Source organism: Peromyscus leucopus, chromosome X, assembly GCF_004664715.2.
Source record: "Peromyscus leucopus breed LL Stock chromosome X, UCI_PerLeu_2.1, whole genome shotgun sequence".
Classification (NCBI taxonomy): Eukaryota; Metazoa; Chordata; class Mammalia; order Rodentia; family Cricetidae; genus Peromyscus; species Peromyscus leucopus.
Window position 1 is genome coordinate 58684573 of NC_051083.1, and position 15841 is coordinate 58700413.

At 55.9% G+C, this 15841-nt stretch overlaps 1 protein-coding gene across 1 annotated transcript; it reads left to right on the top strand.

Moving 5' to 3' along the window:
* The first annotated feature begins 226 nt into the window (after positions 1-226).
* Positions 227-13274, top strand: Efnb1 (ephrin B1). The gene is made up of 5 exons (XM_028883900.2): positions 227-1178; positions 9707-9984; positions 10775-10867; positions 11047-11172; positions 11385-13274. Exons 1-5 carry the CDS (start codon positions 1051-1053, stop codon positions 11798-11800), a joined length of 1041 nt encoding a protein of 346 aa, XP_028739733.1. The 5' UTR covers positions 227-1050; the 3' UTR covers positions 11801-13274.
* Positions 13275-15841: the final 2567 nt, after the last annotated feature.

The following is a 15841-nucleotide window of genomic DNA, read 5'->3' on the forward strand; positions in this document are numbered from 1 at the left end:
TGCGTAAAGCAGGGCCGGCCAGCAGCTTTTGAGAGGAGACAACTTCCCAAGAACACCCTGGGAACCAGACTAAGCGGGACACAATCATAACCGCAAGAGCCGCACATTCAGATTAGTGCCATCGAGAGCGCAGCGTCCTTAAGAGCTCCCCGAAACCCCGCCCCTTCCTGCTCTGTGGGCGTGGTGTGGGGCAAGGACCCCGTCACGGAGCTTTCTATTGGTTCGAAGGAGCAGGGTTGGCTTTGCGCTCGCCTGAGCAGGAGAGTAGAAAGCTCAGCGGCAGCGGAGGGAGTCTATGCGCGCTGGACAGCAGTGGGGGGTGTGTGAGGTTCGCACTGACTGCAGACTCTCGGGCTCAATCGCCGGGGATTAAGGACTTGGCGACCGGGCTGCCGGGCTACCCGGCCGAGGCTTTAGAGGCGCAAATTGGTGGGACTGGTTTGCTCAGCAGGGTCGTGCTAGTCTTTTAAGTACACCGAGAGGGGCCAGTGCTAAAGTAGAAGCTGTCGTGGGACGCGCGGCGCGGAGTCCCACTGTGGCCCGGAGGAACGGAGTCCGTGCTAGGGGGACCCAGTCGGGAGCCTGGGGATCGAGCTTGCGTTGCTGGAAGATATCCCCCCTCTTCTCCCCAGAGGCGTCCATCCCAGGACCGTCGAGGCGTCGGGGCAACCACTGAGCGCTCTGCGGGGAGACCCCATTGGAGAGAACACTCGCAGTCTCCAACAGTCTGGGGGAGCCGAGCGGAATCCGGCGGGATCACTCGGGGGCGGCGAGCCCCCGTCGCGCCTCGTGCGGCGGAGAGGCCAGGGGAGAGAGTCCTCGGAGGCCGCAGCCCATGCCCGGGTTGGGGACGCCTGCCCAGTGAGTCCTCCTGGCCAGCCGGGCGCAGGAGAGCGACCCCGAGGCCGGCGGGAGGGGAGTGCTTCAAGGCCGGCGGCTGCGGAGGATGGGCGCCTGAGTGGCTCCAAGCGCTGCGCGGCACGGGCAGGCGAGGCGAGCTTTGCTGAGGAGGCGCCCGGGGATCCTGAAGTGCATCCTGCCCCCGGGAAAATGGCCCGGCCTGGGCAGCGTTGGCTCAGCAAGTGGCTTGTGGCGATGGTCGTGCTGACGCTGTGCCGGCTGGCCACGCCGCTGGCCAAGAACCTGGAGCCCGTGTCCTGGAGCTCTCTTAACCCTAAGTGAGTAACTTATCTGCTCTGGTTCCTGAGGGTGGGAGGCACTCCTTCGGGGTGAGGTCGTGCACCCCCAAGTGCGTGTGTGGGGGTGTCCGTAGGAGGTGCGGCGCCCTATTTTGTATCTGGCCTTTACTAATATTTTCTTGCGGACAGTCCGGGCAGGGTGCAGAAGGGTGGGGTGGGGGCACTTGACTGTGTTGTGACCCTTCGGGTTGGCCCTAGCTTCCTCAAGTCCCAGATCGAGTCGCGATGGTCACACCAGGCAGATTAGGATGTCTGGGCGCTCGAGAGCGCACCCGAGAGCTGGGTGGGGGCGAGTAAGCAGCTCACTCCGGGGCCCCTGGGAACGTGGTGGTTTTCACTCACAGCCACTCTATGGGTGAGATCGACCTGAAGGAGGGACCAGGCCAGAACACGGGTTCCTCTTTGGCTTAGGTGTCAGGGCGGCTCGGGACCTAGCGCCCAGGACGAGTGGCAGCATCTGTATCGCTTCTCCAGCTTCTCCCATTTTCATTTGTCTTTCTTCCCTGTCTGTTTGCCTCCCTGTCTTTCTCTTTGCCGTCTCTTCTTGCACCACCCCCCCCTCCATTTCTCCCTGCCGGGGAGGTAGAAAGGCGGGCGCTGCTTCCAGGCTCACAAAGGCGGCGGGTGGAGAAGGGCGGAGTGGAAGAGGGTTTGTTTGAGGAGGGGGTTCCATCCAGCGCCCGTCGGGGGTCCAATTGAGCCAGGCAGTAGAGCTTCTTCGAGAGCCAGCCAGGGCTGAGAATGGTAGCGGAGCCAGCGAGGGAGGTGGGTGGGGAACGTGTGATTCCTGTCCAGGCAGGTCCTAGTCGCCTCCCCCCGCCCCCCATCCAGACTGGAGAGCCTTGCTTAGATTTCTCCATTGGTTTGGGGGGGGGGCAGTGATATAAAGGAGGTCCTTTTCTTTCTTCTCTTTCCCCTTCCTAACTCTGCCCCCTCCCATCTCTAAACAACACACACCTTTCAGGGCGGTGGCTCAGTGGTTTCTGGCTGTTGTGACCTCTGGACCCTTTTCTCTTTTGGCATCTAGGACTCAGGTTGGAACTCAGGGTCATAATCGCTCTTCCCGTTTTCTGGAAGTCCGGGCAGTGTGTGGACAACACAGTTAGTGGAAAACTGGGGGAGGGGGTGCCTGTTCCTTCCATGTTCCCAGATTTCTGTTTCTGGAATTTCCTTCTGTCCACTCTTGTGGGCTCTCTGCTAACTTCCTAGGTTCTTGCCTGCCTTGGCCCCTTGAATCCCAGGAATGGTGCATCTCTTACCCCAAAAGTGAGAGAAGAGGGCTTCTCGTTTTCTCCTTAGGTTAAGATAGGGTCCCATTACCCGTTGGTGGCTAAAGGGGGATCAGGGTGCAGGATTCTGCCTCCATACAAGGAAGGGGACTCGCAAGGATTTCTGCCTTACTTCGAAGCTAGTTTGGTCACTGTGCCTTAACTGCTGGGGACCACATTGTTCTGTGGACCCCTCTAGGCCCACAGAGGAGAGCTTGTGAAGTACCCAGTTCTTGGCTGTAAGGGTGGAGGCTGGAAATGCTCCTTGGCTAGGAGAATTGCAATCTCCCTAGGGTAGCCCATCCTGGGGGCTCATGGGAGTGACCTAATTGCTCTCTTGGGTTGAGAGACCATGCAACTGCACAGCTGGAGAAGAGCCCTCCTGCAGAGTTGAGGTTGCTGGGAGAAACAAGATCTATGGGAGCGTCCCTCTTTATGTGTTCTCTGCCTTTAGAGCTCTGGAGCAGTTTACAAGCTTGAGAAGGTTGTGTCCCCTCTGCTCTCTTCCTGTCCACCTCGAGCTGAGGCCAGGCAGGCATCCTGGGCTGGGGGATGGCACTGCCTTTGGACTCAGTAGAACCTGCCTGGATTCTAGCCTGTAATCGAGCAGCTTCTGGGAACAGGTTGGACTGATCCTGGTGGTCCCCCCACCCCCATTTCATCTCTGCTCAGGGGTCTGGAATGCAGTCTATGTCTGCGTTTGTTGGCACCAGGTGCAGGCCAGGAGGACAGGACCGGGGCACTGCCCTCAGCTCCGGGGGCTGCCTGTGCCGCCGCCGCCGCCGCCGCCGCCGCCGCCGCCGCAGCCGCCGCCGCACTCAACCCTTGGGCTGCCACAGCTTTCCTGATAAGCACTGTCCGTCTTTCTGCTTTCTTCTGTCCTGCCCCGAGTTCTCCCTCTCAGGCCGGCATTGTTGCCCCCTCTAACACCCTGTGAGAGCGGAGCTCACCTCCCTCTCCAGCTAAGCCGGCCCGCTCTCCCTCTTTCTCACACTCCCTCTCACTCTTAGTCACTCTCTGCCTCTTTTTCTCAAGTCCTTTTGTTTCTCGCACATGCCCGTGCTTTCCCTCACAGGCTCATTTTCTCTTATCCCTCCCCTCTTCCTCTCCTAGCTTTTTGGTCCCTCTCCTCAGCCCTGTCAGGAGCTGGCACCCCTCCCTCTAAATATCTCCCAGTGCCTATAAACCCTGCTTAATTGCTTCCTCCTTGGGAGAAAAAAAAATCAAAATAAAGAAGTGATGGGGTCTGCTTCTAGGTTCCAGGGCACATGCAGCCCCAGCCCCCGGGAGCTGGAAGAGCCAGCTTAAGACTCCCAGCCTGTCTCTTGAACTGCTCCTAGCTCTTGGCTGTCCGGGTCGTAGTCCCTGGGGGATGGGAGCTTCTGCTGCCTGGGCCCCACCTGACAGATTTGGCCCAAGAGTACAGGGTGAGAAGATGGGTTCAGTCCCACTGGGGCTTGGTGGAAATCGGAGCAAGTGTGTTTGGGGCCTGGGGGGGGGCATGGCCTAAATGGTCTCGGGGAAGCCCCCTCCCCCAGCTGCTTCCCCTCGGGAACTTGGGGCAGCTGATAAGCCTCTCACACTTGAGTCCTCGGCCAAGTCCAGCTGCTGCAGTTCCGTCTCTCGGTCCCGTTCTGACCCTGTACTGCCCCCCACTCAGGTTCCCCCCCCCACCTCCAAGGAGTGGGAATGTGTTTGAGATCACATTACAAACCTTCCCTACAATGGGGGTGGGGTAGGGGGCTCAGTTTGGCATCCAGGACCCTTGACTCCATCCAGTATGGGTGGGGCAGCTGCAGACCCCAACTCCTACTTGCCTTCTCCAGGCTAAAGTATTGGCCCCAGCCCCCTCACAGCTGTTCTAGCTCATAGTCCTGGGGAGGCCAGCCCAAGGGACTCCTTTCCAGAGTGGCTAGGGACCTGACTATTCTATTTTCTGTCTGATTGACCACAGGTGAGAGCCTGAGAGACCTGGGAACCCAGCAGTTCTAAAGGTTCCTGCTCCCTGACCCCACCCAGGGAAGCTAGGCAAGGGCTACAAGGGCGTATGAGGAAGCTGGGCTGGGGACTGAGTTGGGGTTCCCTTTCTTCTCTTGAGCTTGGGGGTCCCTCCATTGCTCTCCCAGCTTGGGTGCGTGGGGATGCCTGGGCCCTGGATACTGCTTGCCGTGCGGCACCGTTTTCTGGGGTTAGGGCTATGTATGGGGTCGACGGGCCAACCAGGAGGCTGCTGGTTGCCATGGGAATACCAGGTTTGAGGGATAGTTCAGTCTGTGATGATAAGGGGATCTGAAGTGGGGGCTGCTCTCCAGCAGCATTTGGAGATCGTGAAAGTCCCTTCTCCCCGGTATGTTTTTCGTGGTGGTGGTGGTGGTGGTGGTTTGGGATCAGGGTGCCAGCAAGCCCAAAGTATGAGCATTTTCCTCTCGCTACTTCCAAATGATACTGTGGTTGGCGTGCTAAGTAATAGGCAGGTAGCACCTTGCTTCTTACAATGTATTCTCATATATGATCTCATCGGGTGCTCACAACAGCGCTGGGAAGTCGGCATCGGCCCCATTTTCCAGAAAGGGGAAATGACCTGTCTGAGGTCAGCCAGTGACTTGTCGAGTCGGGCAGAGCTGGGCTGTGTCCCATTCTTTCCATGCTCTCCTGCTGCAGGGAATAGGAAGGCACAGCTGGGTTGGAAGCAGGACCTCTGCTGCCCCTGGGTTCTCTCCCCTCTCCCCTCCCAGGCAGGCCTGCATCTGCTGTATGACTCAGGCCCTGCCCGTGTAGGGTAAGTAGTGTTCCAGCCTCTTCATTTACCTCTCCTAGGCTTAGCTCTGAGGGCATTCTGTACAGGTGACCTAGCCCAACTCACCAACTGGCACTCTGCCCCTCCCAGCTCTGAGTAGCTCCTTTGGATCCTCCCTGGGCCGGGAATCTCTTCCTCTTAGGAAGTGCAGGGAAAACATGGCAGCGGGTGGACTAAACCCCAGTAGGACTAGCTTTGGTCAGGTGGGACAAAGAGGCGGGCACAGTTCACGTAGGTGGGGAGAGTGACTTCCTCTAGGATTCTTCTGGCTTGCCTGCCTCCGACAGAGTTGTGTGTGTGCCAGGGCCCAGCTGCTGTTCCTGCCCACCCACGCCTGGGCGGGCACTGCTGGGACACGCCAGGCCTGCTCCTGCTGCCTCGGGGGCTGGGTGGAGCTGGGGGAGTGAAAGAGGAGCCTTTAATTTGGGGGCTCCCCACCCTAGCTGGGATGAGAGCAGACTTGAGTTCTGGCTTGGGGTCTGTCGCTCATCAGTATTACCATCCTGGGGTGAGAGCAGGCCTGGTAGTGGTGGGGTCACCAAACCAAAATTGTGGCTGGAGTCTTCTACCACATTTAGACTTCCATGGCTGGGAATCAGGCTCCCCCTTAAATCTCTCTGGTAGAGCCCTAGGAAAGGGTCGGAGGGAAGAAGCATAGGCCTGGCGGGACAAGAACAGCTGTCTAGGCAGAAGTGTTCCAGCTGCGGGCTCTTCCCCTGTACTATAGGTGGCCTTCAGAAAGGTAGAGGAGCTAGCTCATCTGGGCTAAAGGTGCAGGTGTGAGGGCTATTAGTGTCTCGTCATTTCAGGGCCTTGGAGGCTGCTGTCCCCAGAGCCTGTGGGGTTGTCAGAGCTTGGGATTGGAGTAGTCTACAGTGGGACTTCTAATCAGAAAGGCTGAGGGAACGCCTTGGGCTAGGAAGAGGGGAGAGGGCAGGCCACAAGCCGGAGCTGAAATAGTTCCAGCTGCCTTCCTAAAGTCCTTTGACTCCCTGGGGTGGCTCCCTGGGCTCCCAGGGCTATCAGAGGCTAGGGAGGGAAGGCCTCAGGTTGCCATGGAGACCTGCTTTAGGTTTCCTGCAGGGCCATGTCAATCCCCTTATTTTCTAGAAAAGGGCTTTGTCTGGGGGTGGCCCCAGGCAGGAAAGCTTGGCTTGATGATGGGGGGGCTAGTCCTTCCTGGAAGGTGGTGCCTAAAGAGTTTAAGTTAAAGACCTTTTCCTTTTCCTCTTCTCCCACTCATAACTTAGTGAGGAAAGGGGGAGATAGGTAGGGTGTCCCTACAAAGTATCTCTCACACTGCCTGGCTTTGGGCTTCACTTCACTGGCGATACACCCCTTGTTGTGATCCCATGTCCTTTCTGGGACTTCTCATGGGCCTAAGTGAAATTTGTCCAGCTAGAGGAAGATGCTAAGAAAGCGTGGGATTGGGGTCAGGGATGCAGGCCTCATTAGACTCCTTTCCCTTCCACACTTTAGGAGAAGGTGAGTTTTCTTCTGCCGGCTGCTATGCAAATGAGCTGATGAATATTTATGAAGTCTGTTCACTGAGGTTGGAGACACTCTGAGGGGTGTTGGGGGCAATAGTCCTTTTCTTCTCCCCCTCCCCCCACCATGCAGACATCTGTTTCCTCAATGTGTCTGGGTTCAAAGTAGAACCCCAAGTAGCTAAATGCCCTGTTCAGTCCTGGAGCGCTGGAGGCTGGGTGAGTAGCGGTGAAAGAGTGTACCAGAGCAGACACATGTCTCTGGTGAGAAAGCTGGGGCCCAGTGGCTAGGAAGTGAACTGGTCGGTCTCCCGTGTTCATGTCATCTGTGTAGCTACACTCATATGTCCTGCTGTATAAGGATCAGACACTGTTGAGGCCCTGTTAGAGCCCTAGGGATTGAAGCAACTGCCCTCAATGGGAACATTTCCCTGATCATTCCTTTCTTCATAATACGGGTCTAGGCTTGGTCTCTAGGGTTCCTTTGAGCTCTGAAATGTTAAAAAAATGGTCTATTCTTGCCACCTGGGGAGAAGCAGAGGAAAGTGAAAAATGCCTTGAGAATCACAGAAACTTCGGTGAAACTGGTGGGCTTTGTATATAGCACATGGGATGAGAGCATTCCTTCTCAGATGTTCCCTGGGGCCTCCATGTCCTGTTTGCTTATGTTCTGTCCACTGCAGAACTGTAGAGGTAGAGACCCCAGTTCGAAGCATCCCTTTCTGGCACTGGCCCTCCTGTACATCAGGATGGTACCTCTTAGCTTTGTGGAACATCACATGACATGGAAGGAGGGCTGGTCTTGGGGTTTTTCCCCCGATTTACTTCAGCCATTTAGTCAAATTCCCTCCTTGCCTAGTGAGGTGTCAGGACAAGGGCGCATGTTTGACAATGTGAAGACATCTGCCCAGAGCTCTCCATATGCTTGTCTCCACTGTGTTGTGGCTCTCAGCAAATGGAACCACGCTGTAGTAACCCGTGAACTGGGGCTCTGCACCCACACACCAAACGATACTCTTTATTCTTTCTATGCATTACCTTTCGCCCGCCATTCTTCTTTCCACTAGAGGGTCCGTCACCAAGGGGATGAACCCCACAGTGCTTGTCGTGGCCCTTGCGGAATTTCCATCTAGCTCCAGCTATCTCTCCCACCTCTTTTGATACTCTTGACTCTTTCCTGTGTAGTCTTTGTGACTCATCAGCAAGCCTGCGTTTTGTCTCACCCATGGCTGTCCACTGTTGCTGTGTACTGACATTTTATCATTTACCTAGTACCCACTTTCATCCTGCTCTTTACATGAAAGCATCTCAGAGCATCACAGTATTGGGGTGAGATGGGCTGTCTTCTTCCTCTTGATACCTCCCGCCCTGGCCATGTGAAGTACCATCTTCACATGTAACCTACAGATAGCCTGGAGCTGTCTATGGCTAGAGTGTGGGCTGTTTACTTTTTGGAACCAAACCAGATAATCAAGTCCGTGAGAGTCAAGCTGTGTCTTCTCTTCCTAGATCTTGCCTAAGAAACCACAGAACTTAATGTTGGTATCTGATCTTCTGCCTCTTGGCGGACTATTTCAAAGAAGAATTCCGTGTTACTGAGTACCTACTGCAGTCTAGGTGCTCAGCCACCTCCAATCCTAGGAGTTAGGGACCCTAGTTTGTAAGTGAAAAAAAATGGAAGTTCAAAGCGACTGTACAGCTCGTCCAAGCCACTAAGGGCCTAGCTTTGGAATTTGGTTCCAACATGTGTTCTTTCTTCCTTGTTCTCAGCTTCTGCCTGCACAAGCTGAGAAATGGCCAACAGCGCCTCACTTCTTTACTGTGCTTTCCAGACTAGACAGTGAAGCCTGGCCCAAGGCATGTAGTCATCTCCTCTTGGGACCTGTAGTAGCTGCAGAGTAGAAATAAGAAGGTAGATTACAGGTACGTGGGCTTCCTAAGATCCTGTGATCCTGTCTTAGCATCTGTTGTCCTTGGTAGGACTATCCTTTCTTTTTTCTTTCTTTTTTGTTTGTTTGTTTGTTTGTTTGTTTTTCGAGACAGGGTTTCTCTGTGTAGCTTTGCACCTTTCCTGGAACTCACTCTGTAGCCCAGGCTGGCCTCGAACTCACAGAGATCTGCCTGCCTCTGCCTCCTAAGTGCTAGGATTTAAGGCGTGCGCCACCACTAGGACTATCCTTTCTTAACTTCTCATAGTCATCTTAAGAGTGAGAGACTGGTCAAGTTTAAGGATTTAGGCTCTTGGGGTGGGGGTGGGTGCATCTCCTGAATGATATTATAGAGCTGCTCCTAACCAGAAAGGGTGACCATCAGATCCTGGTTCCATTGCTTGTTTCTATCTCCCCATCATGCCCAAGGTTAGCAAGATGGGGGGGGGGGCAGGTTCCAGGCAGGTTGAGTTCCCCTAGCCTTTGGCTGGGAGCTGCGGGGGTGGTGGCTAAGACATGTGTGGGCTTGCTCTCTCTCTCTCTCTCTCTCTCTCTCTCTCTCTCTCTCTCTCTCTCTCTCTCTCTCTCTCTGTGTGTGTGTGTGTGTGTGTGTGTAAATAGCAGCAGTGGCCTTTGAAGGAATGTGAGTGTGTTGGGAAGTATGGGGAACAGGGCACCACCTCCAGGCAGCCTGGGCCTGACACATTGGTACCTGGCCCATTTGGCCACGTCAACCCCCCTGCGGAAATGCCCCATTAGGACAAAGGGCTCCCCTAGCCAGGCATTGCCCCACCCTGCAAAGCACTGAAAGCCTGGCAGCCTTGCCTATGGGCCACCCCTTCCACACCCTGCTGGCAGTATGGCTCTCTCTCCCCGCCCCCCAGCCTAAGGATAGAGGAAGGGCAGAAGGCTGATTTGATATCTCCACCCAGCAGGACTGGTCTGGCCTTCATTGTCATAACCCCCTGGTTTGGGGATAGCCAGAGATCCCGACCTTGAGGTTGACCATTTTCTTTCTTCTGGGCAGGTTCCTAAGTGGGAAGGGCTTGGTGATCTACCCGAAGATTGGAGACAAGCTGGACATCATCTGCCCCCGAGCAGAGGCAGGACGGCCCTACGAGTACTACAAGCTGTACCTGGTGCGACCCGAGCAGGCAGCTGCTTGCAGTACTGTGCTTGATCCCAATGTACTGGTCACTTGCAACAAGCCACAGCAGGAAATCCGCTTTACTATCAAGTTCCAGGAGTTCAGCCCCAACTACATGGGCCTGGAGTTCAAAAAGTATCAGGACTACTACATTACATGTGAGTGCCCACCCACCCATTGCTGGCTCTCCCACTAGGCTTAGCCCTGCCTTCCTGCAGCCTCCTTGTCTCTGGGGTAACAGTGGCAGCTTCTTAGTGCTACAGGGATACCAGCTGCACACATGTACAGTGCTGCCCGATGTGATCCCCTCTGAAGACTAGCATGCTCTCCTGGAAGCCTGGCCTTGGAATTCTGAGCCCAACATCCAGCACACGCACGGCAGCTTGCCTCGGCTCCAGGGCATGGATGGGAAAGGCTTCCTATCCATGTTGCTTTCTTTCTCTTTCTTTCTTGAGAATGACAGAGTTGACAGAATCCTTTGAGATCAGCCAGCTGTTCTGCCTTTTGGGGGTGGTGGTGGTGCTAGGGCCCCAAGAGGTGAATAGGGTTGAGGATGTAGCTCAGTGGAATTTGTGACTAGCATATGTGAGTCAATCTTTAGCTGCTCTGTCCTCCTCCTCTGACTCCCCCAAAGGCGTGCGTTGGTGCCTTGCCTCATCATAAAAGCAATTGCCCCCAGGTTGACCAAGGCCTGGCCACAAGCAGTGCCCTTAGCAGAGGGGCTCAGGGCCTGGCAGAGCTGAGTTACTTCCTATTGGGAGAGCAGGAGGAGGGTTTGGGGAGGGCAGGTAGGTAGGAGCTGTTTGCCATGCTCCGCTCCCAGTGGCTGTCCTGGTCTCTCTGTTGATGATTCTGTCAAAAACAGCAAAAAAAAAAAAAAAAAAAAAAAAAAAAAAAAAAGATACACCGGAAACTGCAGTTTCTGATTTCTCTGGCCTTTTCCTGCAGCAACGTCCAATGGGAGCCTGGAAGGGCTGGAGAACCGGGAGGGAGGCGTGTGCCGCACACGCACAATGAAGATCGTTATGAAAGTTGGGCAAGGTGAGTGCCCAGTTAAGCCGTGGGTGCTGGCAGCTGGTTGGGTTGTCTTGGTAGTGGGGACGTGGTCAGCAGGTTAGAGGGACAGAGGTCGAATATTCAGGCCAGTCTTAACCCACCCAAGGTAACCCAGGGGCTCCATGCTGGCCGCCCTCTCTCAGATGTCTTCTTTCGGCCCGCAGATCCAAATGCCGTGACGCCTGAGCAGCTGACTACCAGCCGGCCAAGCAAGGAGTCAGGCAATACTGTCAAGACGGCCACACAGGCCCCTGGTCGGGGACCCCAGGGTGACTCTGACGGCAAGCATGGTAAGTCTATATAGGTTGTCTGCAGAGGGCATTGCTCAGACACCCCCTCGGTCTCGTATCTGAAGACATTCCTGCTGGCCACCCCCTCCCCGAGCCTTGCCGCGTATCTCTGGTGAATGCTGGTGGCGGCAGGGACGCGGAGAGGTTCCTTCAGCTCTGGGATTGTTTTGCAGCCATCATGGTTGACGAGCGATTTCCTTCCCTTTCCTCAGAGACTGTGAACCAGGAAGAGAAGAGTGGCCCAGGTGCAAGCGGTGGTGGTGGCAGCGGGGACTCGGACGGCTTCTTCAATTCCAAGGTGGCACTGTTCGCAGCTGTCGGCGCCGGCTGCGTCATCTTCCTGCTCATCATCATCTTCCTGACGGTCCTGCTGCTCAAGCTCCGCAAGCGCCACCGCAAGCATACGCAGCAGCGGGCGGCCGCCCTCTCGCTCAGTACCCTAGCCAGCCCCAAAGCGGGGAGTGGTACGGCGGGCACCGAGCCCAGCGACATCATCATCCCCTTACGGACTACAGAGAACAACTACTGCCCCCACTACGAGAAGGTGAGTGGGGACTACGGGCATCCTGTCTACATCGTCCAGGAGATGCCACCTCAGAGCCCGGCGAACATCTACTACAAGGTCTGAAGGGCCACCCCCCGCGTGGCCTCAGGCTCCACAGGACACACGGCCTGGACTGGCCTCTCTTTTCTCCCCCACACCCCTCCCCCTTGCCAGCTGTGCCCACCTTTGTATTTAGTTTTGTAGTTTCTTGGCTTTTATAATCCCCCGTTTGCCCTGCCCCCTGGGCTTCGGAGGGGGGTGCTTGTGCCCCCAATCCCCATGCTCATGTGCCTTCCCCCTCTGGCCAGGCCTCTGGGCCCTGTGGGGGCGCCCTTTCTTGGAGGGCAGGGTTGGACACTGAAGGACTGCAGGCAGGGAGACCGCCTCCTGGCCCTGCCCCCTCCTCATCCCCTTTCCCCCTTCCCGGGACTTGCTCGTCCTCTCTCATCACTGTTTTTAATGCTTTTGTGTTCATTTTTTTTTTAAGCTGTCAACTCATTTTCATCTGTTTTTTGAAAAAAAAAATGGAAAAATGTACAAGGCAGCCCCTCCCCCGGGTCTTCTGAGCCTGGCCTGACCCACTATGAGAGGGCCTGGGGCAGGATGTGGCCAGCCAGAAGCCTAGGATGGCATTTCTTTCATAGTCTCCTCAGTATTTCAGGGGAGTGGGGGAGGGCACACCAGGGCTGTTTCTGCCTGTGAGGGAAGAGGAGAGAGCCGCTGGGCAAGGGGTCCCACCCTCCTTTTCTGACCCCCCTAATACAATGCTGTCCTAGTACTGGGGTAGTGACTACCAACCACCCTTCTACCAAAAAAAAAAATAGCCCTTCCTTGTGGGATTCTTGGGCATCTCCTGGCTCCTTCACTCTCACGGTAATTAATGTCTTAATTGGCTGTTGCCTGGGGAACAGGAGCGCTGCTGCAGGCCGATGACCTCATGGGGGGTGGAGGGAGGTGAGGTGCCCAGGTGGCTATTCGCCCTGCAGAGCTGGGAGGTTCCCCCCACCCCTCCGCCACCCTGTTCTCTCCTCACCTTTGGTATCTTCGCTTTTGTGGGGAAACAGAGGTACGAGGTGGAGATCTAAGCGGGTGCAAGGCCAGGTGGCCGGCTCCTTCTCTGGGCTCTAGTACTGAGTAAGCACACCCACCCACACCCACTCCCTCGATTTGGCTCCCACCGCGGCTCCCCCCCCCTAGTTTTGAGCTGGGGCCCGGAAAGAGGAAGAGGCTGCTGGGGGCTGGGCCAGCCTGTGGTGCACTTTGACCCCAGCTCCTTGCCAGTGCGGCTGCTAACAGACTGCCTGCCACTCAAGTGCGCCTTGCGGGGCGCTCCTAGGGCTGCCGTGGAAGGAGCCGGGTCTTCCGCCAGCCACCTCCACACCGCCTCCTGGCCAGCTGCCCACCCCGGCGCCAGGTGCGAGAGGGAGCGGACCAGCCAGCCCCTTCCAGGTGGCAGTCGGAAGGGATTTTTGTTTTTGTTTCTGTTGCCATTTGTGTAAATACTAGTCTTTTTTGGAAGAAATAATGTAAAGATGTTTTGTATAAACTCTGAATTATTTTCTTGTTGCTTTTTTCTTAGAAAAAAAAAATGAGAACTAAAAAAAAAAAAAAATTAACCACGTGGAGAAATGAGCGTAAACTAAGTGTCATGATGTCAGGGAATGAAGTGTGACCGTGTGTCCGTGCGTGTGCCTGCACTTACATGTGAGAGCGTTCCTTCGCCTAACTGCAGGTCATCAGGGCAGGTGGCTGTCCCGTGAAGCAAGATGTTCCAAGCGTGCATTCTCTTCCTGCTGTTTTCCACCTCCCGAGTTGTCTCTGCCCCCTTCTTCTGCTGTCACGGTGCCACCCTGACTATCCTGTCACCTCTGTGGCTGTGGCACAGGGCAGAGGCATCTGCCCAGGCTGACACCAGGCTCAGCCAGAAAGGGTTGTTGGGGAGGGGGGGGTGTTCCCATGGGGAACCTGGGTGTGTCTGCAGGTACTGCCACCAGCTGGTTGGAGCTAAATGTGGAACCTGCCGGCAGGCCCAGCCCTGTCCTGCCCCAAAGATGCCTGGAGCTGGAGAGGAACAACGTCAGAAGATGGCCCACTGGCTACTGGGGTGACTTCAACCTGCCCATCTCACCTCTCAGTCCAAACAACCTTCCTTTTCCTGGCTTCACAATGGGGCCACACCAGAGGTGCCACCATGGTCTGCTTGGTGGTTTCTGGCTGGCAGTGGTGGCTCTGAAGCTAGAGCAGCCCTGGAGTGCTCAGGCTCCCTTCCACAGGCGGATGAGTAGTCAGCTTGCTCAGGTCAAAGTGGGCTAAGGGCCCTAAACAGGGTTTGGCCTCCGTCCTATGGACAAGAGGCACAGACTGGCGGAGTCCAGAGCAGCCTACGGGCCTTGTCAAGGGCCTGCCTCTGGCTATGGCTAAGACAGATAGATATCAGGGGAGGAGGACAAGTGAGATCCCACCAGCTAAAAATGGGGAGGAAGGTGATAGAGGAAAGGAGGAGGAGGAAGGAAGGGGAGGGTGAGGACGAGATCCAGAGCAGGGAGCCTAGTGGAGCAGGCCCAGCTCCCGGGGAACACTGAGAAGGAAGCCAGAGGAGGGCCTCGAGACTGTGGGATTTGCCTGAGGAGGGGAAAGAGGCTGGGCTAGAGAAGGGCTGGGCCAGCCTGGGGTGCTGCTGGAGCCAGCTGGGGCAGAGTCTGTTTATTTGGTTTCTCATTAACCAAAGGAAGTGCTTGGATCAGATCAGGCCTCGGCTGTTTGACTGCTTGCCCAGAGTGGGGCCCAGCTTGGGCCGAGGGTCTCTGACCAGGGCTAGCTCTGGAGAGATTAGTGTCTCTGACTGACCTCAGGTCAGGTGAGCCTTACCTGTACTTCCCCAACAGAGTGGCCTTTAGCAGTCGCCTACTCTGGCCCATGGTGTCAGTTGCCTTTGCCCCAGTGGTGATGGGGTGGGGCGGAGGATGGAGGATCCTGGAATAAGAAAAATTAGAAGACCAAGGAAAGTCTGGGCAGTCTACCCGAGACCAGAAAGCTTGTCTCCTGCCATGAGTGCTGTGCCTGGTACGCCTTAGCACACCATGTGGGATAGGGTCCTTCACCAGGGTCCCACGTGGCACTTTTGTCAAATACGTAACATAGTCCATCTCTCTGAGCTGCAAAAGATGCCCCGTGAGGATGGCAGGTAGGGAAATGACCTACCTCATATTTGACTGAGGGAACGAAACCCGCACTTACCCCCAAGTATCCCCCAGGTGAAGAGGGGGCATAAGGACACAAATGGACGTTCCCTGAGAGGGGAAGGAAGGACCAGGCCTAGGTAGCTGGAAGCAGAGGGGGTGGTCCTCCAGCGGTATAGAGTTCCACAGCAGCCCCACCCTCTAGTCTCCTTCCTGCCCCAGCTGGGCCCAAGCTCCTGGTGAGTCAGGGCCAGAGGATGCTGCCCAGGTGAAGGTGGGGCTGCCTGACTTCCTCTGCAAGCAGAACCCTATTGACCTAGGAAACCCAAGCGAGCAGGTGCTACCCAGCAGGCCTTGGTTCCTCTGAAAAGGACGGGCTTTGTAGAACTTGAAGGCCAAAGCTCCTTTGAGCTTGTTGACACCCAGTCAATTTTAAGGTCCCAAGAAGCATTTCGCGTGTTTGCAGGATGTGGATGGCCTGGTGCCCTCTACGAAGCGCCATACATATAGATCCAAAAATCAAAGGAGGGTTGCGACCCACCTGGGGATGTCCTGGTTGGACCCTGCTAAGCAAGTGGCCCTCTGGCCAGCTGGCGTCAATCACTCTTGGACATCAAGGCCACCCACCTGTTTGCCTGGCCTCCTTGTCCTGCTTGGACATATCACAGTCCTAGGGACACCCCAGCCTAGTCAGCCTGAGAACTGTCCTTGTCCATCTGCTGCTGTGTCCTGCACAGCTGGCCATCAGATCAGGGGGACCAGGGCCCCAGCTGCTACTTGTTACATTGGCACCCCGCTTTGGGAAGCAGCTGAGAGGGGAAAGCAGCAGCTACCCAAGATGGGGTCACAGCGCCCCAAATGAGAGCAATCGAAGGTCAGGGGGAGAAAATAATTGTAGGTTCTGTTTCCAATGGTTGATTATTCAGCTGGCAAGGAAAAGGGGAAG

Excerpts from the sequence above, each read along its gene's own strand:
- Efnb1 (XM_028883900.2), top strand. The coding sequence starts at position 1,051 with ATGGCCCGGCCTGGGCAGCGTTGGCTCAGCAAGTGGCTTGTGGCGATG. Across the intron at positions 9,985-10,774 it reads TCAGGACTACTACATTACAT|CAACGTCCAATGGGAGCCTG; the intron begins GTGAGTGCCCAC and ends CTTTTCCTGCAG. Across the intron at positions 10,868-11,046 it reads CGTTATGAAAGTTGGGCAAG|ATCCAAATGCCGTGACGCCT; the intron begins GTGAGTGCCCAG and ends TTCGGCCCGCAG.